A 23,600-nucleotide genomic window follows, 5' to 3' on the forward strand; every position below is an offset into this window, starting at 1 on the left:
GTCAGAACAGTCCAGAGTAGTGATGCTGGATGGGTGGGCAGGTGCATGCAGCAATCGGTTGAAGAGCATGCATTTAGTTTTACTTGCATTTAAGAGCAGTTGGAGGCCACGGAAGGAGAGTTGTATGGCATTGAAGCTCGTCTGGAGGTTTGGTAACACAGTGTCCAAAGAAGTGCCAGAAGTATACAGAATGGTGTCGTCTGCGTAGAGGTGGATCAGAGAATCACCAGCAGCAAGAGCGACATCGTTAATGTATATAGAGAAAAGAGTCGGCCCGAGAATTGAACCCTGTGGCACCCCCATAGAGACTACCAGAGGTCCAGAGTATTGTTGTAAATACAGTGACCTAATTACTGGCACGATTATAAGAGTTGCATACTCAAGTTGTCTGCAAAGCCTATAGACACAATTGTGACTGACTATTCAATGACAAAGGCAACTAAAGAGCTCATAAAGCCATGGCAGAGGCTGTAATAGTACTTGTTTTCTCAGCCTACACCAACTCCTTCACATAGACACAGTAGGCAGAATATCCAGACACTAGGAATGTGATTGGACGAGTGATGGTAGCTGTAAAGGGTGACTGTTGTATTGAGGATGACTGGTGTTGTGATACTGAGAGAAATCAACCTCTTCTCCAGCCGGGCCTCTTGGCGCTGTTCTGTCAAAGCTTCCACAGCACAGCATCTGGGCCACACTGCGTCCGACAGGAGAGCTCACACATGTAAATACACTGAACAAAGAAATGAACACAACATGAAACAATTTCAAAGATTTTGACTGAGTTACAGTGCATATAAGGAAATCAGTCCATTTAAAGAAATTCATTAGGGCCCTAATTTATGGATTTCACATGACTGGAAATACAGACATGCATCTGTTGGTCACAGATACCTTTTTAAAAAAGGTAGGGGCGTGGATCAGAAAACCAGTCAATATTTGGTGTGACCACAATTTTCCTCATGCAGTGTGAAACATCTCCTGCGCATAGAGTTGATCAGGCCGTTGATTGTGACCTGTGGAATGTTGTCCCACTCTTCTTCAATGGCTGTGCAAAGTTGCTGGATATTGGCGGGAACTGGAACAGGCTGTCGAACACATTGATCCAGAGCATCCCAAACATGCTCAATGGGTGACATGTCTGGTGAGTATGCAGTCCATGGATGAAGTGGGACATTTTCAGCTTCCGGGAATTGTGTACAGATCCTTGAAACATGGGGCTGTGCATTATTATAGTGAAACATGAAGTGATGGTGGTGGTCGAATTGCATGACATTTGGCCTCAGGCTCTCGTCACGGTATCTCTGTGTATTCAAATTACCATCAATAAAATGCAATTGTGTTTGTTGTCCGTAGCTTATGCCTGCCCATACCATAACCCCACTGCCACCATGGGGCACTCTGCTCACAACGTTGACATCAGCAAACTGCTCGCCCACACAACACCATACATGCTGTCTGCCATCTGCCCAGTACAGTTAAAACCGGGATTCATCCGTGAAGAGCACAGTTCTCCAGCTTGCCAGTGGCCATCGAAGGTGAGCATTTGCCCACTGAAGTCAGTTATGATGCAGAACTGCAGTTCTGGTTAGCTGGTCTCAGACGATCCCGCAGGTGAAGAAGCCGGGTATGGAGGTCCTGGGATCAAATCTCTAGTCACTTTAATAATAAAAAATTGGATGTAATAAATGTATCACTAGTCACTTTAAACAATGCCACTTTATATAATGTTTACATACCCTACATTACTCACCTCATATGTATATACTGTACTCTATATCATCTACTGCATCTTGCCTATGCCGCTCGGCCATCGCTCATCCATATATTATGTACATATTCTTATTCATTCCTTTTCACTTGTGTGTGTATATAAGGTAGTTGTTGTGAAATTGTTAGATGACTTAAATATTACTGCACGGTCGGAACTAGAAGCACAAGCATTTCGCTACACTCGCATTAACATCTGCTAACCATGTGTATGTGACCAATAAAATTTGATTTGATTTTGGCTGGCACGGCTACACGTGGTCTGCGGTTGTGAGGCTGGTTGGACGTACTGCCAAATTCTCTTAAACAACGTTGGAGGCGACTTTTGGTAAAGCAATTACAGCAGCTCTGGTAGACATTCCTGCAATCAGCATGCCAATTGCACGCTCCCAATTGCACATCTGTGACGGTGTGTTGTGTGACAAAACTGCACATTTTAGAGTGTCCTTTTATTGTCCCCAGCACAACACGCACCTGTGTAATGATCATGCTGTTTAATCAGCTTCTTGACATGCCAGATCTGTCAGGTGGATGGAATATCTTAGCAAAGGAATAATGCTCAATGTTCAAAATTTTGGCGAAATAAGATTTTTGTGTACAGAAACCTTCTGGGATCTTTTATTTCAGCTCATGAAACATGGGACCAACACTTTAAATGTTGCGTTTATATTTTTGTTCAGTGTATCAGATACAAAGTTAACGGTAATAAACTTTGGTTGAAACCGTTGTGGCATGGATACCCTCTCCATGAAAGAGACCTTTGATTTGCTTGGCCACATCCATGTAGGAAGCATTTGATGTGTGCTGTGGGAATGATCCTGCTCTCTGCCAGCTGCTAGATGTGTAAGTCGTGGACAGCCAACACACCATCTAGGCTCCTGACCCTCCCCAGCAGCCGGTGCATGTTTATCTGTTTTGGAACAGTCTGCAGGAGGATGGGGGCTGACTCCTTCAGGTACAGAGCAATATGGCCAACACTGTAGTCTGGGTACTACTACCAAGCATGGTGACCAGCGTAGCATTGACATGTTGTTGGTGGTTAATGTAGTCATGGCTGTTGTAGCCTGGGTTGACACAGGTCTCTCCAGCATGACAAGGCCTCCACATGTAGGTGAAGATGAGAGCGTTGACCACAATGATGACAGAGCCGAGGGCATAACCTAGGCTGTGGAGGAAAACACCCTGCATGTTGAGCTGTGAATTGGAGTCATGATGGCTCTCATTCAACTCCTCCAGGGAGATTTCCTTCCTGTGGACCTCAAGGTTGTCCTTATTGGGGATTTCTGTATGGAAAATAAGACCTGATTTGTGCTTTCATTCTACTCCTTGTAATCTGTGCCATATATTTGGCATATTACATGGAGTACAAGTAGTGGAATGTTAGCACAAACAGGTATCCAGACTAAACGTAAGAATCCTGAATGATGAGTATAATACAGGCCTTGTATAAATACCATTCTATATTTTAAAATTCATATACAGTGCCTTCGGAAAGTATTCAGACCCCTTGACTTTTTCCACATTTTGTTACGTTACAGCCTTATTCTAAAATGGATTAAATAAATAAACAATCCTCAGCAATCTACACACAGTTTGCAAATGTATTAAAAAATGACCTTATTTTTCTTATGTATTCAGACCCTTTGCTATAAGACTCGAAATTGAGCCCAGGTGCATCCTGTTTCCATTGATCATCCTTGAGATGTTTCTACAACTTGATTGGAGTCCACCTGTGGTAAATTCAATTGATTGGACATGATTTGGAAAGGCACACACCTGTCTATATAAGGTCGCACAGTTGACAGTGCATGTCAGAGCAAAAACCAAGCCATGGGGTCGAAGGAATTGTCCGTAGACCGTCGAGACAGGATTGTGTCGAGCCACAGATCTGGGGAAGGGTACCAAAAAAATTCTGCAGGATTGAAGGTCCCTGAGAACACAGTGGCCTCCCATCATTCTTAAATGGAAGAAGTTTGTAACCACCAAGACTCTTCCTAGAGCTGGCCGCCCGGCCAAACTGAGCACTCAGGGGAGAAGGGCCTTGGTAAGGGAGGTGACCAAGAACCCAATGGTCACTCTGACAGAGCTCTAGAGTTCAGCTGTGGAGATGGTTGTCCTTCTGGAAGGAACCATTTTCCCATCTCTGCAGCACTCGTCCAATCAGGCCTTTATGGTAGAGTGGCCAGACGGAAGCCAGTCCTCAGTAAAAGGCACATGACAGCCCGCTTGGAGTTTTCCAAATGGCACCTAAAGACTCTCAGACCATGAGAATCAAGATTCTCTGGTCTGATGAAACCAAGATTGAACTCTTTGGTGGCCTGAATGTCAAGAGTCACGTCAGGAGGATGTGGCACCATCCCTACGGTGAAGGATGGTGGTGGCAGCATCATGCTGTGTGGTTGTTTTCAACCGCAGGGACCGGAAGACTAGTCAAGATCAAAACAAAGTACAGAGAGCTCCTTGATGAAAACCTGATCCACGGCTCTCAGGACCTCAGACTGGGGCGAAGGTTCACCTTCAGACAGGACAACGACCCTAGGCACACAGCCAAGACAATGCAGGAGTGGCTTCGGGACAAGTCTCTGAATGGAATGTCCTTGAGAGGCCCAGCCAGAGCCTGGACTTAAAACTGATTGAACATCTCTGGAGAGACCTGAAAATAGCTGTGCAGTAACTCTCCCCATCCAACCTGACAGAGCTTGAGAGGATCTACAGAGAAGAATGGGAGAAACTCCCCAAACTTTATAAAGCCTTGTTATTGTGTTACTATTTCTTACTTTAGTTTATTCCATTTTTTATGTATTTTTTTAGGAAATATTTTCTTACTTTAAAAACATGCACTCATGGAATTCACAAATACGAGAGAGTATTAGGGAGAAAATCCGTTGAAGATGAGACCAGTAGACCTATGCTGTTTGATTTCATTCTGAAGACAAGGAATCTCAGAGCAGGTCCTGGAGGAGATCATGGTCTGTCTGTTGAATTTACCTCTCTTAATAATTACAGGCTATGGTCATTAACACAACGTTTAGTTTAAGGAAATGAATTTACCACTGTTTAAGCAGTTTGAAATATAGCTGACAACAAAGAACAAAATCCTGCATATATATATATATTTTTTATGAACATGTGGTAATAGTTAGAGGGGAAATGGGGGTAGGCCTTCGGAAACTACTCAGACCCCTCGACTTTTCCCACATTTTGTTACATTGCAGCCTTATTCTAAAATTAATTAAATTGGTTTTTTTCCCCCTCATCAATCTACACACAATACCCCATAATGACAAAGCAAAAACAGGTTTGCTAACTGAAATATAACCTTTACATAAGTATTCACACCCTTTACTCAGTACTTTGTTGCAGCACCTTTGGCACCTTAAGTCTTCTTGGGTATGACGCTACAAGCTTGGCACACCTGCATTTGGGAAGGAGGTAGTCAATATGCGGGGGTAGAGGTTAGTTGGGGTAATATGTACTACATGTAGGTAGGGGTAAAGTGACTATGCATGGATAATAAAAAGGGAGTAGCAGCAGCGTAAGAAAGACTGGGCTTTTGAAGAGTGCCTGTGTTGAACACGACAACCTCACCAATACCCACAGCACAGACACCCTTCAACACAGTGTCCCCACCTTCCATGCGCTCCCTCTATCCCTCTGTGGACATCGATGCACATATACTGTATGTCACACACCAGATAGCTATATTTTTATGTACATTTTTCAGGGAACTTGATCATTTGTGTGTAGAAGTGGGACTCTGTATCTATGTATCTGGTGTTGGAGAGTAATCTGTCTGTCCCCAGGTTTCACTCCTCTAATCCTGGCTGCTACATCGGGTTTTTCTTTATTTGTACTATTTTCTACATTGTAGAATAATGGTGAAGACATCAAAACTATGAAATAACACATATGGAATCATGTTGTAACCAAAAAAGTGTTAAAAGTAGCCACCCTTTGCCTTGATGACCACTTTGCACACTCTTGGCATTCTCTCAACCAGCTTCACCTGGAACGCTTTTCCAACAGTCTTGAAGGAGTTCCCACATATGCTGAGCACTTGTTGGCTGCTTTTCCTTCAATCTGCGGTCCAACTCATCCCAAACCATCTCAATTGTGTTGAGGTTGGGTGATTGTGGAGGCCAGGTCATCTGATGCAGCACTCCATCACTCTCCTTCTTGGTCAAATAGCCCTTAGACATCCTGGTGGTGTGTTGGGTCATCCTGTTGAAAAACAAATGATAGTCCATGACCAATTGAGTGACTCTTATTTTGAAATCTGAAATCGCGGGACTTTTATTTTAGTATGGCAAATCGAGGAACTATTGTTTTGAAATTGGAAATGGCATCACTTTTATTTTGGCATGACAAATTGGGGGACTCTTATTTTAAAGTGTGTTGGATCCAGCTCATAGTTATATCCTCCTGGATGCTGGATGTAACTGAGCTGGATGCTGTATGTACTGTAACTCTGAGCCCGATGCTGGCTGTAACTCTGAGCAATGCCAGGGTTGTGGGTTCGATTCCCATGGGGAACCAGCATGAGGGGTGGCAGGTAGCCTAGTGGTTAGAGCGTTGAGCCAGTAACCGAAAGGTTGCTGGATCGAATCCCTGAGCCGACAAGGTAAAAATCTGTTGTTGTGCCCTTGAACAAGGCAGTTAACCTACTGTTCCCTGGTAGGCAGTCATTGAAAATTAGAATTTGTTCTTAACTGACTTGCCTAGTTAAAAATGAAAAAGTATGCACTCACTAAGTCTGCCAAAATGTAAATGGTTGTAACTCTGAGCTGGATGCTATACTGGATGTACAGTAGCATTCCTATCAGTGTTACAACTCCTAACCTAGTGTAAATGGCCCAAGTTGTATCAGAGTGTCATTTTTGATTAACATTTATTGACATTTATTTTCATTTCATCACCACAAGGTGGTGGCAAAAGGCAACCCTTTTCACAGTATGGAAACAGTGACAGTTTATATTCAGAGAGTTTGAGCTGAGTGTTTTGCATAGGCCTAATATAAAACAAATATCATAGCCTAATCTTGATGCTGATTAATCATTCCATGAGTCTTAGGCCTGACATATGTGGCTTAAGGGAGTGGCATATCAAGTTACGGTTCTGGTTTCATGGCAGACATTTTCTTTCTACAGATATACTGGAAATGTTTGTGTTCAGTGGTATAGTGGTACAAAAGATTAGTAGGTAAACCCTGAATACCCGTCATTGTGAGAAATAAAATCACGCTTCCTATACTTATAGTGCATTTTTCTGCAAAAGGTGGGTAAACTTTTGGGCCAAAAACTTAACTCTCCACTACACCATTGTATGTGATGCTGTTGCTGTTCTCTGTTCCTCTATATTTCATTAAGAAAAAATCTAAATGCTCAATAATTTTGTTAGATCAGCTGGCAGACCCTCAACCCTGGTCTTGTAAGAAGGAGGACCTTGATTTCAGCTGTCAGTATCTGACCAATAAGAGGGCAGGAAGGATGGCCTCTCTTTCATGGATAGCAAAATGGACCAATCAGATGTTAAAACTCCACATAGCAACCCCAATCACAGCTACAGGAGGACTTGGTCGTGAAGGTAGTAGTGGTTACCCGCCCCCCACGCTATCTTGTAGACACATTTTTGTCTTGCTTGGCAAGCTAACCAGATCTTTCCCCCAATGCTCAACACCAAATTACAATCAGATATAGCTAGCTGACGTTACATGTGATTCTGTAATTTCAAACTATCTTAGCTATGTTGATGGTTTGCTAAGCAAGTGTATATTTTGGGCACATTTGGAATACAATGCCATCTTCGATGGAAGGATCTTCTAGAGAAGGTGACCTGTTTACTGTGAAACATGAGCTGAAAAATGGTAAGTTGGCTAGCTAGCTAATAGTGATTAGCTAACGAATCGGTTAGCTAACTTAGTCTGCAAGTGCATCCGGTCAAGTCCAAAAAAGGCAGGGAAAAGTGCTTGCTAACCTAGCTAGCCAAGCTAACTTGACCGTCGTCACGCAGGGTGGGTATAATTTGTGGAACGTTCCAACTGGATTCTGTTCCAACAACTTCGTAAATGACAAGGTTGGTAACAAACAACGCATACAAAGTTGTATAGCGGCAGAATAAGATACAGGGTAGGGAGTGGGCTATTTCATCGTTTTTCACTCACCACGTTTATTTCGATAAATGTCTGTCCTCACTCTGGTAGCCTATGGGCAAACATTAAGAATAAGCTACGTGGTGAGTTGATGCCTATTCGGCAGCTAGTTAGCTAGGTGCATTGATCATGTTACTTTGTGTGCGTTGATTGTTGGCAATCTTGTAACGTTACTTTACGACGTTTTTGTTACAGATTCCTGTTGGATTGTGACACAAATTATACTCACCATCGTCATGCATGCTTTTTGGCGGCTATTTAAAATGGCTCAGGTTTTTTAACGGTGATATTCGCTGTCATTCAAACAAATAAGTTGAACATCAAACACTAACGTTAGCGAGGATTTGAAGTATAACACCGAAGAGCGCTTGACAGGATGGCTAATGGCTAGCTGTTTGTGTCAGACGTTTTAAAAGCCTGTTTTCCCATTTGTGGTGGCTTGTATAAGTTAGAAGTATAAGTTACAGCAGTAGGTAATATTCCCATCCGCATCGTGTGTGTTAAACTGCATTGTGGGTGTTAAATCATAGTGGTTATTTTGTGCTGCAGTCAGACATTAGCTATGCCATGGTTTTCAGGCTCAAGAACCTTGAGTGATAGCTGTCAGCGTCAAGTTTCAGTTGGACACTGCACTCACTGTCTGTATTTCAAGTTTGTATTGTCCCACCCCATCAATCATTTTTGGAGGATGTTGCAATGTAGCCCAATCATTCATTGCAAGTGCAATTTCCTCTTTTTTTTTCTGTACTAAGGATTTGCGATCTTTATTTACTTCAAATGTTGACCTTCCCATTTTTCCTTTCCATAATACCCATAAAACCTAGCAATTAAACACGGAAATGATTCCAATCGTTTACCACCTAATTCATTCAAAGATTTGTATAACTAACTCAAGATAGACCAGAGTCTGTCGTTTCCAATGGGAGCAAATTAATCATTGTGGTCAGAACAAGCAAATAGATGGGCAGAGCCAAGCACGAGCTAGTGAGATCCTATTGGCACATTCTAGCATGTACAGTGCATTTGGATAGTATTCACACTCACATTTTATTACGTTACTGCCTTATTCTAAAATCAATTAAATTAATGTTTTTTTTCATCAATCTACGCACAATACCCCACAATGACGAAGCGGAAACAGGTTTTCAGAAATGTTGAATGCCAAGAGTCACGTCTGGAGGAAACCTGGCACCATCCCTACGGCGAAGCGTGGTGGCAGCATTATGCTGTGGGGATGTTTTTCAGTGGCATGGCAGGGACTGGGAGACCAGTCATCGGTTGAGGGAAAGATGAACAGAGCAAAGTACAGAGAGATCCTTGATGTAAACCTGCTCCAGAGCGCTCAGGACCTCGGACTGGGGCGATGGTTCACCTTCCAACAGGACAATGACCCTAAGCACACAGCCAAGACAACGCAGGAGTGGCTTCGGGACAAGTCTCTGAATGTCCTTCAGTGGCCCAGCCAGAGCCTGGACTTGAACCCGATTGAACATCTCTGGATGACCTGAATTTAGCTGTGCACAGAATCTGCAGAAAATAATGGGAGAGACTCCCCAAATGCAAGTGTGCCCACCTTGTAGGGTCATACCCCCCAAAAAAACACTGAGGCTGTAATCGCTGCCAATGGTGTTTCAACAAAGTACAGAGTATGAATACTTATGTAAATGTAGTATTTCAGTTTTTGATTTGTTATAAATTTGCAAACATTTCTAAAAACCTTTTAGAAATATGGGTTATTATGTGTAGATTGATGAGTGGGGAAAAAAGCTATTTAATCCATTTTAGATTAAGGCTGTAACATAACAAAAGGTGGAGAAAGTCAAGGGGTCTGAATACCTTCCAAATGCACTGTATCTGAGCAGTTCCTTAGCAGAGTAGCAGCCCATACTTTGAGAGTGAAGACATGGGCTTCTTTAGCCTCCCTCTCACGTCTTTTCTGTCTCTGTTTCTCTGTCCCTGTCTCTCTCCCTCACTCCATCTCCCCCTCCGCCCATCCACACTGCACAAGACAAAAAATGATGGCTACGAATGTATCTGTATATAAAGTGAAGTGATATATTCCACGCTGTGCCTTAATACACTGCTCAAAAAAATAAAGGGAACACTTAAACAACACAATGTAACTCCAAGTCAATCACACTTCTGTGTAATCAAACTGTCCACTTAGGAAGCAACACTGATTGACAATAAGTTTCACATGCTGTTGTGCAAATGGAATAGACAACAGGTGGAAATTATAGGCAATTAGCAAGACACCCCCAATAAAGGAGTGGTTCTGCAGGTGGGGACCACAGACCACTTTTGAATGCTGGCGGTGCTTTCACTGCAAAATGACCTCCAGCAGGCCGCATTTGCCAGAGAACACCAAGAACGTTCTGCTGCCTGCAACATCCTCCAGCCTGACCGGTTTGGCGGTGGGTCAGTCATTCTTTGGGGGGCCGCACAGCCCTCCATGTGCTCGCCAGAGGTAGCCTGACTGCCATTAGGTACCGAGATGAGATCCTCAGACCCCTTGTGAGACCATATGCTGGTGCGGTTGGCCCTGGGTTCCTCCTAATGCAAGACAATGATAGACCTCATGTGGCTGGAGTGTGTCAGCAGTTCCTGCAAGAGGAAGGCATTGATGCTATGGACTGGCCCGCCTGTTCCCCAGACCTGAATCCAATTGAGCACATCTGGGACATCATGTCTCGCTCCATCCACCAATGCCACGTTGCACCACAGACTGTCCAGGAGTTGGCGGATGCTTTAGTCCAGGTCTGGGAGGAGATCCCTCAGGAGACCATCCGCCACCTCATCAGGAGCATGCCCAGGCGTTGTAGGGAGGTCATACAGGCACGTGGAGGCCACACACACTACTGAGCCTCATTTTGACTTGTTTTAAGGACATTGCATCAAAGTTGGATCCGCCTGTAGTGTGGTTTTCCACTTTAATTTTGAGTGTGACTCCAAATCCAGACCCCCGTGGGTTGATAAATTTGATTTCCATTGATAGTTTTTGTGTGATTTTGTTGTCAGCACATTCAACTATGTAAAGAAAAAAGTATTTAATAAGAATATTTCATTCATTCAGATCAAGGATGTGTTATTTTAGTGTTCCCTTTATTTTTTTGAGCAGTGTATAATATGCCTCTGTTCTTGATACGAAGACAGTTTGGTTGATTCTGATGCCATAGCGAGCTGTAAAACACAGAAACAATTTGCCATGCAGGAAGCCAGGCAGTGGTGTAAAGTGCTTAAATAAAAATTCTTTAAAGTACTACTTAAGTGTTTTTTGGGGGGGGTTATCTGTACTAGATTTACTATTTATATTTTTGACAACTTTTACTTCACTAGATTCCTAAAGAAAATACATTTTCGCTGACACCCAAAAGTACTCGTTACATTTTGAATGCTGAGCAGGACAGGAAAATTGTCTAATTCACACACCTATCAAGAGAACATCCCTGGTCATCCCTACGGCCTCTGATCTGGCAGACTCACTAAACATTGTGAGCGTTGGAGCGTGCCACTGGCTATCCGTAAATATAAAAAACAAGAACATGGTGCCGTCTGGTTTGCTTAGTATAAGGAATTTGAAGTAATTTATATTATAGTATATTTTAGCGATTGCAATTACTTTTGATACTTAAGTTTTTTTTTTTTACAAAAAACTTTTTTTAAAACTACTTTTAGCCTTTTACTCAGTGACTTTTATGTAAGTCATTTTCTATGAAATTAAGGTATCATTACTTTTACTTAAGTATGACAATTGGGTACTTTTTACACCACTGAGGCCAGGAATAATAAATAAAGTGGGTCTTTAAAAACAGAGGTCATGAAGAGAGAGAAATAAATTGGATGGCTGAAAATAGTCTGGTTTTCGCTCAAGGCTCTGTCTGTTCTGCTTTAGATAGGAGAGGACTGCTGTAGTGCAGGGTATTTATTATCCTATTTTGTTACAATGTGCCCTGTCCTTGTATGTTGTTTTTAAACATTATGTTTTAATGGGTGAAGTTGCATAACGTTTGCTCTCTTCTCACTCGGGGCATTTCCATGTAAAAAAAAGCCCCATGAGCACTGTTATTCGGAGCACATCAAATTTGGTATTAAATGAAGATGAAAAGTCTATTCTTGTAAACTTAAGGAATATATGGGTGATTCCACGCCAGTGAGAGCAGAAAATATTTTTTGGTGTCTCTGATTTTTCTGTCAATTCTCTCACGGAAATATAACTGTGAGGATGGACATGCTTTTTTACATTTATATCACAAACCGTATATATTTTTATTGTTATAAAAGTGGCCATTTCAGACCCTTTGTAGACCTATACACGCCGCCTCTAAGACCTTGCACCTCTCTGATTCAGAGGGGTTGGGTTAAATGCGGAAGACATGTCATGTTGAATGCATTCAGTTGAGCAACTGACTAGGTATCCCCCTTTCCCTTATGATCCATGAACCGTTCATGTCTTTACAGGCCTACTCCTTAGAGCACACTATAACTTGGAGTATGTTTAGGTTCTAAAATTCACATTTATTCAACATTATGAATATCTCAACTACCCTTTTTGATTTAGTTCATTTTTAGACATATTTTTGTGAAACAATATATTCTTTAAACATCAGATTTCCAGAGTGGACTCTATGGTACTTTTAATGATATGACCGACCCATTTTATACATAAACATTGATGGGTCAACTCATTATTAACCAATCACATTTCTCCTTTTAGGATTGAATATTCGTCAAATCACCAGCAGAGGGAGTTCCCTTTGAATCCATTTACCATTCACTGTGCTGGTGGTCACAACATTTATCAGAACTTCAGAATTACTGGAGTCCACTGGAAATGTTATGTACTTGTAGATTATATTGTTCCAAACGATGTCTGAAACTGAACAAAATCAAAAAAGGGTAGTTTTGAGATTTCATGTTTTTTGGGGGGGGGGGTTTAATAAATTAATGTGAAAATGTTATGGACAGTACCAGTCAAGTTTGGACACACCTACTCATTCAAGGGTTTTTCTTTATTTTCACTACATTCTACATTGCAGATTAATAGTGAAGATGTCAAAACTATGAAATAACATACATGGAATCATGTAGTAACCAAGAAAGTGTTAAAACAAATCAAAATATATTTTTGAGATTCTTCAAAGTAGAATACTTTTTAGGTTACTATATGATTCCATATGTGTTATTTCATCGATTTTGATGTCTTCACTATTATTCTACAATGTAGAACATAGTACAAATAAAGGAAAAACCTGGAATGAGGAAGGTGTGACGGACTGTACGGCCCATCACAATTCTATCTGGGAGATCTACGGGACAGTTCCTTTGACTTCATGCTATAGTTTCTGCTCTGACATGAACTGTCAACTGTGTTACCATTCTATAGACAGAAGGCTTTCTAAGTCATGTCCAAACAATTGAATTGGCCACAGTCTAGGTGGACTCCAGTCAAGTTGTAGTGACATCTCAAGGATATCCGATCGAAGGAATTTGGATTCACCTGAGCTCAGTTTGTAGTGTCATGGCAAAGGGGTGTGAATATTTATGTCAATTAAGTGTTTCTGTATTTCATTTTCAATACATTTGCAAAAATTTCTAAACACGTTTTCACTTTTTTCCTGATAGGGTATTGTGTGGTAGATGGGTGAGAAAACAAATCAATTGAATCTATTTTGTTTTCAGGGTGTTAAACAACAAAATGTGAGATAATTAAAGGGTTATGAATACTTTCTGAACCGCACCGTAGCAGGCTAGTGCTGTTAGTTTGTTGTTCTCACATCACTTGTCATGCGTGCTGCCGCAGCTCTCCTTTCGCTCACTCAGCTGCCTGAAGCGGTCTCTCAGAACACACAGACCCCTCAGGCCCTCTACCTCCCTCCCTACCACTCACTCGGCAACAGCCTGCCTCACTGCCTGGTGGTCGGCAGCAGCAGTTAACAGTGCATTGGTGGTTCAGTGTTGGTCTCCTGCGTAGCATGCGAGAATTGTCAGGTTTGATTACAGGCCAATGTGTACATCCTTTGGCGTCAGGTAGCCTCGAGGTTAGAGCTTTGGGCCAGTAACCGAAAGGCCGCTGGTTCGAATAATGATGCTAACGAGGTAACAAAATCTGCCGCTGTGCCCTTGAGCAAGGCACTTAACCATAATCGCTCTACGGGTACTGTACAGTGGTGGCCCTGCAGGTATCTCAGGGGCCGTTGAGATATGAAACAAAACACATTTCCATTACACACTTGTGTGTAACAGGACAAATATAAGCACCCCCCAAAATGATGATAATTTTTTAAAAGATATAGGTTTTGGCCGGAAAGCCGCAGACATAGCAATCCTAGGGGCTGTGCGCACTGAAACTTGAAGTGCCAAATTATTTGTTTTTAGAAGCCCACAGCACAGGCATAGAAGTCGGTCGAAGTTACCCGAAAGTGTTTCTAAATCCCTGATGGGGAAAAATGAATGGTGGAGAAACGATTGGAACCATTTCCCTGTTTGACCGCTAGGTTTCATGGGTATTAATGACACCTCCCCTGTGGTGCACTATGCCGTTTTATTTTCTGCATCATCTCCCTGAGTCCACCTTTTTTTTAATGTCAATCCCTGGTATGATCGGACCTCTGAGTTGGCCACTTTGATGTGGACAAAACTGTCCCAGTTCATCATAATATGAAGAAAAGTTGGCATAAGTGACTAGATGGTATTTACCAGATCCTGCATATGATGAGCCTCCAGGCCTACTTACGAAGCAGCTCGATGGCCTTTGGCTTTGAGGTGGGGGTCTGGCTGGAAAGAATACCCAATCCACTCAAAATCTATTAATAAACAGTGAAATGGGACTGGGCCGTAACTGGATGCCCGGCTGGGCTGTCAGTCATTAGGTGTTATGCAGTCAGAACCTCTTTATCTCCATGTTGTCAGTGGCAGACAGCCTGACATGCATTGCTCTGGGGCTTCCAGCCAGTCAATCAGTGAGTGTCTACCAGAGGTGGTGACTGAGAAAGTGCGATGATGGAATTGATATACACATTGTGAAATAGTGAACTCTCTTTTTGTGTTGCACTTACGCAGTGAGTGAGTGAGCGAGCAAAGACTCTCTGTGTCTCTCTGTCTTGCCTGTAAGACAGCAGGAATGTGTTTGCTACAATAGACACGCACGTCTTAAAATGAGCATGCCCGTTCTGATCTGCGTGCTTAGAGACGTGTACACAGATGTGCGTGCACGCCAGCATAACACACGCGAGTGTTCCCCATGCTACCTGACATCGAACATCGTTTACAAGGCTACTAGCACACCCTCAAACTCACAGATTACCTTCACTCTTGCTTGCGTACCTGCTATGCTCTCTTCTCCTTCTCACGCACGCCATGCTTGCACACATGTCAGCCGAGGCTTAGCCTAGATACTCTACCCTTAACAGCTGCTCACTCTGCTTTCAGAGTTGTGTTCACTCCAGTGTCACACATTAGGCTACCGCGATTTGGATAACAACATTGAATCATTGAATAATGCAGAAGTCATCAGTTTCGGCATTGAGATATTTTTAATGTCTTTTTTTTTTCCCGATCCAGGCCAATGTTCTAGGCCTGGTGTGTATTGTTAAGCATTCATGATACTTTCTTGTTTGTAAGCTAAGGGTCTTACCATCTTTGTCTTTCCACAGCCAACCTGACCGGCCACATAGAGAGGGTGGGCATCGAGAACTTTGAGCTGCTAAAGGTGCTGGGAACTGGAGGTGAGTGACAGGTCTAAAAGCCAATCCAGTGCTGGAAATTTTGTCACAGTTTTTGAGAAAGGTGCATTCATTTTTATCTCGCACCATCCAGTGCTCCAGGTGAGCTACAGATGCGCTGAATGCTTTTGGCTGCGGAGTTAAAAAACGAAACAAAAAACATGTTTTTCTTTCTTCTCTCTCAGCCTATGGCAAGGTGTTCCTGGTGCGCAAAGTGAGCGGTCACAATGCAGGGCAACTATACGCCATGAAGGTGTTGAAGAAGGCCACAATAATACAGAAGGCCAAGACAGCAGAGCACACACGCACAGAGAGACAGGTTCTGGAACACATCAGGCAGTCACCGTTCCTCGTTACCCTCCACTACGCCTTCCAGACGGACACCAAGCTGCACCTCATTCTAGGTCTGGGTCGCTCTCTCTTTCTCTGTCTCTCTCTCTCTGCCCCTTTATCCTCTTCTTTCTTTTCTCGTTCTATCCCTCTCGTTCTGTCTTTTACACAAAGTTGTTCTTTTACAAGGAAGACATGAGTATGAAGTATGAATATCGAGTAGCAGAATGCAAGATTGTTGCGAAAAAGAAATTCAGCGTTTTCTTTGAGACTTTTCACCTGTCTTACCGTGAACTGAAATGACCCGTTGAATTCTGGAACTATACCGGCAATGTTGAAATGTAATGTCACGGAGTTAAGACGAACTGGCTCGTTCATACCTGTTTCATTGTTATTATGACAGATTATGTGAACGGTGGGGAGCTCTTCACACACCTGGTGCAGAGGGTTCGGTTCAAGGAGCAGGAGGTAGCTTTGTACAGTGGAGAGATGGTGCTGGCACTGGAGCACCTACACCAGGTGAGTGTGGGTACCTCTAGAGCTACACTTCATTGTTTTGTCATTCCTGAACTTCATTAAGGTACAATAGCTTTGGAGCTGTAGGCTAAATGCAGCTACAAACGGTGCAGTTTCCTCAATCATTAATCACACGTGTGTTATCACAACTGTCATACTTTCAGGTCCGGTTTCCCGGACACAGATTAAGTGTAGTCCTGGACTTAAAAAGCTATTTCACTGGAGATTCTCCATGCTTTTTAGTCCAGGACTACGGTTAATCTGTATCCAGGGGAACCGCCCCTGAAATACTTTCTGGATGAATTGCTGGCTGCTGATTCTACATTGTCATAGTCGAGCCTTGTAATGGCCTGACTGTTTTCTAGCTGGGGATAGTCTACAGAGACCTGAAGCTGGAGAACATCCTCATGGACTCCAGCGGGCACATAGTGCTCACAGACTTTGGCCTGAGCAAAGAGTTTGATGAGGTATGTATTACAGATGTTTGGAGCAACGGGGCCTACCCCAAACATCCATGTGAACGTTAAGACACAGAGGAGAGTTGTGCTTTTTAAAAATGGTTAGACTGCTTACAGTATTAGGGTGCATTCACACTCGCGACGCATCCCTCGCAGAGTCAATGGATGAGTAGGGCTGGGCAATGTACTGTATTTGACTATACCGGTATTGATGCGCGGACCGGTATGGGAATTGCCTGGGATCTCGCAATACGATATTATCACTGTACTTAGGCGCCGATACGATGTGTATTGCGATTCCATACTGTGATTTTCTTGCGATTCGATGTTCTAAACCTATTGCTTACCCACATCTCTGTCGCAGAGGGACAAGAGGGAGCCATGACAAAACAAGTTCTGATCAGTCATGGAAAGAGAAGGGCTATGGGAGGAGTTAGAAAGTTGGCTGTCCGAAGTATTAGAATGTAAATGTACTTTTAATCCATCCGTCTACATATTTCAAGACATGGCAAATCAGTGTGCAGTGAGATACCCGATGGGTTGGACGATACTTTTCTCCTCAATCACCTTGAAAAAAGATAGGCTTGAGCTGGAAATCAACCAACACTCAATCGTTAACACAAAGGAAAGGTCAAATGCTTTGTTATCTAAATGTTGGAATGCGTGTGGGTGACGGAGAGAAACAAAATGGCTGCTGTTTGAGGCCATGTGGCGGAGGCGGAGAGTGATGAGGGTGCTGGAGATGGGGGTGTGTTTCTATGCTGGCGTTTGTATGTATTTTTTTTTTGTATTGAAAAAAGTATAGAAATGCTGAAAACAAATTTGCTCCCTATTTATAAAGAAGATGGAGGACAAACTATGAAGGAAAAATACTGACGTTTTGGTGCAGGTACAGCCAACTAGCGTGAAGATAATATTGTGATATTGTCAAAATGATACGAAATATCGTCAAACATAATATCCCAATATGTAACTATCAATTTTTTTTCTTTTTTCCCCCCATGACTAGTTTTCACTTTACCTTCTATAACAGTATTTCAATGTTTTGGTATGTTAAGTGTGACACGCAACTATGGCGCGTGTAATGTCCACTTTTATAGTTTACTCCCGTTTGTTGCTTGGTAGTCCTGTCTCTCTCCTTCCTCTTACCACACCAAGCCCTGCCTGCCCCCTGTCACTCCAAAGAGATCAGTTGTTGTTGCTCGACCATGGAGTCACGAGCTCTTCACTTCCCCTTCACTCTGCCGCCTGCAGAGTCAGACGCAACACGATGTTGGTGCCAGCAATGCTGTTAGTTTGTGTATCTGACTTTCTGCAAGCAGCTAGTGTTTCTTAGCAAGTTTTGGCTAAAATCAATGATGTTCTCCATGAATGCTATACACTAGTTAGCTAGCTAAATGTAATCAGTCAGACCAAACGTAGCTACACTGTAGCTAATATACAGCCTGATACCAGTTCTGGTGTAGGCCTAGGTACACTATGTTGCTTGTGCAATGGTATCTTCTAAATCAGAGAGGAATAAGCAAAGCATGAATATGTTAGCTAGCTAGCTACATAAAGTAAGAGAATACACATGTAATGTAACATCGTATATGGTCCCCTAGGAAACACTGACCAACACTTTGGATCCTACCCTGTTGCAATAATTCCTCTCTGGCTTATTTATTTGGTGTCATGTCAAACAACGATGTATTCAACATGCTGCCCACTGTTAGAGACTGACTTGAGCCCATTTGAATTACATAATGAGCCTGTTTATAACTGCGTAATCAGCTTATTAGTAGTAATAACTTGTTATCGGTTAGGACGTTGGCGCTTTTGTGTGTTATTGCGGTGACCAGGGGAAGGAAGTACAGAAAGTTTCTGTCTGTCCAGACATGCTTTTCTGTATATTAATATTTCTAAGGAAGTAGGTAAAAGGCACCCGTCAAGTCTCAGTTCCTGACAAGCTAGGCTAGTCTCTGGAAATAGGGTAAGGAGAGTTGTGGAACTTAACATCTCAAGGTTGAGTTGAGGACAACAGTTAGAGACTGAACCGCTGAGAGGGAGCCCATAGGGGTCCACCTAACAACACTCTAACTGAAGCCTTATCTCTCTCACACACACGCACATCCCCGCCCAAAGGTTTTGGGCTCAGTCTGGGCCACGACAATACCATGAGGAGCGGACTCTGTTCCTGCCCAGTAACAGAGAATGACTGTTTATCTTAGACTCCACCAAGAAGAAGACTCCACCTATGTGCTTGTGTGTCTTGTATGTTGTGTCGTGCAGCAGCGACATCCTGTCTGGTGTAATAAATCTAGTTTTGAGCTTCCTTTGGGGTCCGTCTGGATTTGTAACAGAACTTAGAACCTAACGCCACTTTTCCCCCCTAACTATTGAATTACAATAATCATTCTATTTCCATGCTTTCAACAGTTCACCAATAAACTACTTTAGACCTAGATTGTGTTGCCCAGATCTACCATGTAGCCCTACGTGACAGTGTGGATATGTTAAAAGAAATGCAGATGTTGATGAATTGATTTGCGTTGGATTGAACAGTATAAAACAATCGGAATGGAGAATGCCCCATAAACATCACTTATATTTTCTACGTTGCCACCCTAGGGTCCTGAATATTTAGAACTTTTATTATAAAAAAGTCATACTGTCATACCGTAAAAAATATATTGTGATACTTTGACCATATCGCCCAGCCCTACGGCGGAGTATGTGCTATGTTTGTTTAACGCAATTTAAGCTCATGCTACCTGACACGCCCACCTTCCAACACGCCTTCCCCATTTACATACTTTTGAGTTGTCTCCGTGTGAATGCACCCTTGGTAAAACGTTATGCAATGCCAAGCCCCTTGACAGCCATGTCTTCTCTCTTTACTTATGGATGAGTATTTATGCTAGCACAGACACCAGACCACCCAGTATCTGCATGTTTATGTCTGTCTGGATGTTTTGAGGCAGTGATTCTGATTTATGTCCAGCCCACTTGAGAAGATGTTTTGCAGCCAGTTGTTATGCAGTGTGCCCCCCCCCTCCCCCCAAATGGCACCCTGTTCCCTATGTAGTGCACTACTTTTGTCCAGGGCCCATTACTTTCTTGTCAAACGTAATGCACCATATAAGGAATATGGTGCCATTTGGGACATACCAATTCTGTATGATCATTTTTGGCAGTCTATACACATTCTGTGTGATGGTTATGTCGTGTGTATATATGTGATGGTTATGTAGTGTAAATAACATCTGTATGAGCATCATTATAAGAGCATAGTTAGATGTCCCGTTGTGTGGTGCTTGGTAGGTCTTTCTTCACAACCGTGACTTATTTTCTACCTGAACTGATCAAATGTGCCCTAGTTCCAAGCATCCTTCCTGTCAATCCTAGTGTGTCTGCAAAATGCCAATGATTAGAGAACAAGAGATGGAGGGGGAAAATCTCATCTTGCTATGTTATTTCAATGTTTTGACTGTTTGTTCCCCAGTTGGAGAGGGCTTACTCTGTCTGTGGGACCATTGAGTACATGGCCCCAGAGATCGCAGTGGGAGGAGAGGCTGGACATGACATGGTAAATTATCATTTAGAACGTGTTTTTCTACCTGTTCTACTGTTCCTGACCCAAATGCACATGGTACACAGGTAATCATAGGTCTAGCTCACTAATAACTGGGTGTAGTCTGCTGCACACCTGTAAGAGCTGCCCTCCGGTGTCTGGTGTGGTTCCAAGCTGCCTACGTTGAATCATTTGCACAACACGTCAATGGTGTCGGCAGCCTGGAACGCCACCTTTTGCCACATGGTAATGTATATCATGAGCTTGTATATAATCTTAATAATACAAACTTTATTCATCCATGGAAAATCTACCCGTGTTCCAGGCAGTAGACTGGTGGAGCCTTGGGGTATTGATGTATGAACTTATGACAGGCGGATCACCATTCACCGTCGATGGAGACGACAACTCTCACACAGATATTGCCAAGTAAGCATCCCCCTAGATATATCTCCTAACACAGTGGTCACCAACCGGGTCGATCTCCAAGGCATTCCTTGTCGATCACCAAACATTTCTGTCAACGCTGTTGGTGGTAGGTGCACTTGATCCCGCAGGTCTAGCGCCGGGAAGGCAAAGTGTTTCCGTTTTGAACCAATTCATGTGTCTGAAGGTAGAACACCTACCTGGCAGACCCAGAGAACAAATCAAGTGCACCTATAGGCCTACCGCTGGCCAATCGGATAGCTCAGATCACCATTTCTGCAGTTTCCGAGAGCCATAGACTGTAAAAAGAAGCCTTGAGCGCACAGCAAAGTTGATATTATGATATTTTAAAACGTTTTAAACAATGAATAAAGCGACTCAATGACTACAGCAAGGAGCTGTTGTTTTATGACTAAGTTAATGTTTCAGTTGTTACACAGCACTGTCAACACTTTGTTCAACCTGTTTTTATAAGCTGTAAAATGTGCGTTCTCCCTACTTTCACTCACGCTACAACCACCACTGCTGCAGCAGCAAGGAATGAGTATAGCAAAGTGTTTCGATAAGCTCGCGATTTCATTATTAGTTGCTTTTTTAAAATTTGAGGTATATTTCACTTTCTCTGGTCGTAGGAGTAACAACATTATTTGGTGCACGAGGCAGAAAAAATGCAGTGCGACTTAAGATTCACCATCCCCTTTTCTCAGCGGAGAGATGTTGAGTCCGGTGAGAGGCATCCGAAATGCAGTAATACTATATTGGGCATATTGCATAAACTTCATTGCTACAGAACTGTTTTTAATAGGTTAATGTTGCATAGGCTTTTCTTTTAAGTCATGTTTATAAAAATAAATAAAAAATCTTATCGGTAGATCTCAGCTTGCATTTTGACTCTGTGATCTTAACTCAGAAAAGGTTGGTGACCACTGTCATATCTCCTAACCCCAGGAAGAGTAGCTGCTGCATGAGCATTAGCTAATGGGGATCCTAATCAACTCGACTACACATCCATTTGATTTCCTGGTTCTCTGGAAAACAAAAATATGTTTCACTTGTCCAATAAGTAGTTGGTACCCAGCCAGTCCGTGTCTGTGTCTAATCAAGTTAGGCTGATCAAGGGAAAAAAATATGAATTTATTCTTCAATATCTGGCCTCTCATTGTGTAAAACTTTCTGGATTGTTTTCCATCTCTCTCTCTCTCTGGACTGTCAGTCAACCACTTAGGAAATGTGTTTTCATTCATGTTTTCATGTTATTCTCTGGGATCAAATGCACTTCTTGTTACTGTATGTTAGTCAGGGGTATTCAAATCTGATCCTGGAGGCCCAGAGTACTGAAAATAAAAAATAAGCAATGGAACTGGCCTCAAGGTCCAGAGTTGAATTTGTCTGATGTACAGTATGAATTATAATTTTTTACAAATAAAACCAAAATCCTATCCAACCATGACCTCTGTCACCTGTCAGGAGGATCTCAAAGAAGGACCCTCCGTTCCCCAAAGACATGGGCCCTCTGGCCAAAGACCTCATCCAGGGCCTCCTCATCAAAGACCCAAAGAAGAGACTGGGCTCTGGGCCTGACGGAGCAGAAAACGTTAAGAAACATCCATTCTACCAGGTAGGAGAGCGAGGCAAGCCCCTTAACTTCGTACCAGCGCTATTTCCATAGGCTGGCCGGAGGTGCTGTATAGCCAACTCCTATGGTCATTGTCATTACTAATGACAAAAGTAGTTAGCTATACAGCACAAACAGATCTGAGACCTGGTTGCCATCTCCTCGCTAACATTGAGAACATCTTGTCCATCATAGGTTTTTTGTTTATTTTCTGTGGCATTTAGACAAATTGGTACGTCGTAGGTTCATTTGTAGGGTATGTGTATTGGTAGACCTACATGCCGTACAGTACCTTCAGAAAGTATTCCACATTTTGTTGTTACAAAGTGGGATTAAAATGGATTTAATTGTAATTTTTCTGTCAAAGATCTACACAAATGTATCTAATGTAAAAAGGGACAAAAATATATAGTACCAGTCAAAAGTTTGGACACCTACTCATTTCAAGGGTTTTTCTTTATTTTTACTATTTTCTACTTTTTAGAATTATAGTGAAGACATCAAAACTATGAAATAACACATATGGAATCATGTAGTAACCAAAAAAGTGTTAAACAAATAAAAATATATTTGAGATTTGAGATTCTTCCAAGTAGCCACCCTTTGCCTTGATGACCACTTTGGCATTCTCTCAACCAGCTTCACCTGGAATGCTTTTCCAACAGTCTTGAAGGAGTTCCCACATATGCTGAGCACTTGTTGGCTGCTTTTCCTTCACTCTGGTCCAACTCATCCCAAACCATCTCAATTGGGTTGAGGTCAGGTGATATTGGAGGCCAGGTAATTGCATGCGGAACTCCATCTCTCTCGTCCTTGGTCAAATAGCCCTTACACAGCCTGGAGGTGTGTTTTGGGTCATTGTCCTGTTGAAAAATAAATTATAGTCCCACTAAGTGCAAACGAGATGGGATGGCGTATCGCTGCAGAATGCTGTGGTAGCCATGCTGATTAAGTGTGCCTAAAATTCTATATAAATCAGTGTCACCAGCAAAGCACCGTAACACCACCACCTCCATGCTTCACGGTGGAAACCGCACATGTGGAGATCTTCCGTTCACCTACT

The 23,600-nt window shown here is 42.6% G+C and overlaps 1 protein-coding gene and 1 pseudogene across 2 annotated transcripts in view; one reads left to right on the forward strand and one right to left on the reverse strand.

The window, feature by feature from the left end:
• Positions 1 to 540: 540 nt before the first annotated feature.
• Positions 541 to 5,407, reverse strand: LOC109894802 (zinc transporter 1-like; annotated as a pseudogene).
• Positions 5,408 to 7,369: 1,962 nt separating this feature from the next.
• Positions 7,370 to 23,600, forward strand: part of rps6ka5 (ribosomal protein S6 kinase, polypeptide 5) — a 37,632-nt gene continuing 21,401 nt past the window's right edge. Inside the window, exons 1-8 of one of the 2 annotated variants that reach the window (XM_020487659.2) lie at positions 7,370 to 7,633; positions 15,571 to 15,642; positions 15,825 to 16,043; positions 16,373 to 16,488; positions 16,851 to 16,952; positions 20,428 to 20,511; positions 20,822 to 20,925; positions 22,390 to 22,540. In XM_020487659.2, the coding sequence (XP_020343248.1) occupies positions 7,564 to 7,633; positions 15,571 to 15,642; positions 15,825 to 16,043; positions 16,373 to 16,488; positions 16,851 to 16,952; positions 20,428 to 20,511; positions 20,822 to 20,925; positions 22,390 to 22,540 (918 nt within the window). In that variant the 5' untranslated portion in view covers positions 7,370 to 7,563. Of the gene's footprint in view, positions 7,634 to 15,570; positions 15,643 to 15,824; positions 16,044 to 16,372; positions 16,489 to 16,818; positions 16,953 to 20,427; positions 20,512 to 20,821; positions 20,926 to 22,389; positions 22,541 to 23,600 lie in introns of those variants that run through there. The other variant, XM_020487660.2, reaches the window with a different exon arrangement.

The sequence above is a fragment of the Oncorhynchus kisutch genome, linkage group LG7 (genome assembly GCF_002021735.2).
Source record: "Oncorhynchus kisutch isolate 150728-3 linkage group LG7, Okis_V2, whole genome shotgun sequence".
Lineage (NCBI taxonomy): Eukaryota > Metazoa > Chordata > Actinopteri > Salmoniformes > Salmonidae > Oncorhynchus > Oncorhynchus kisutch.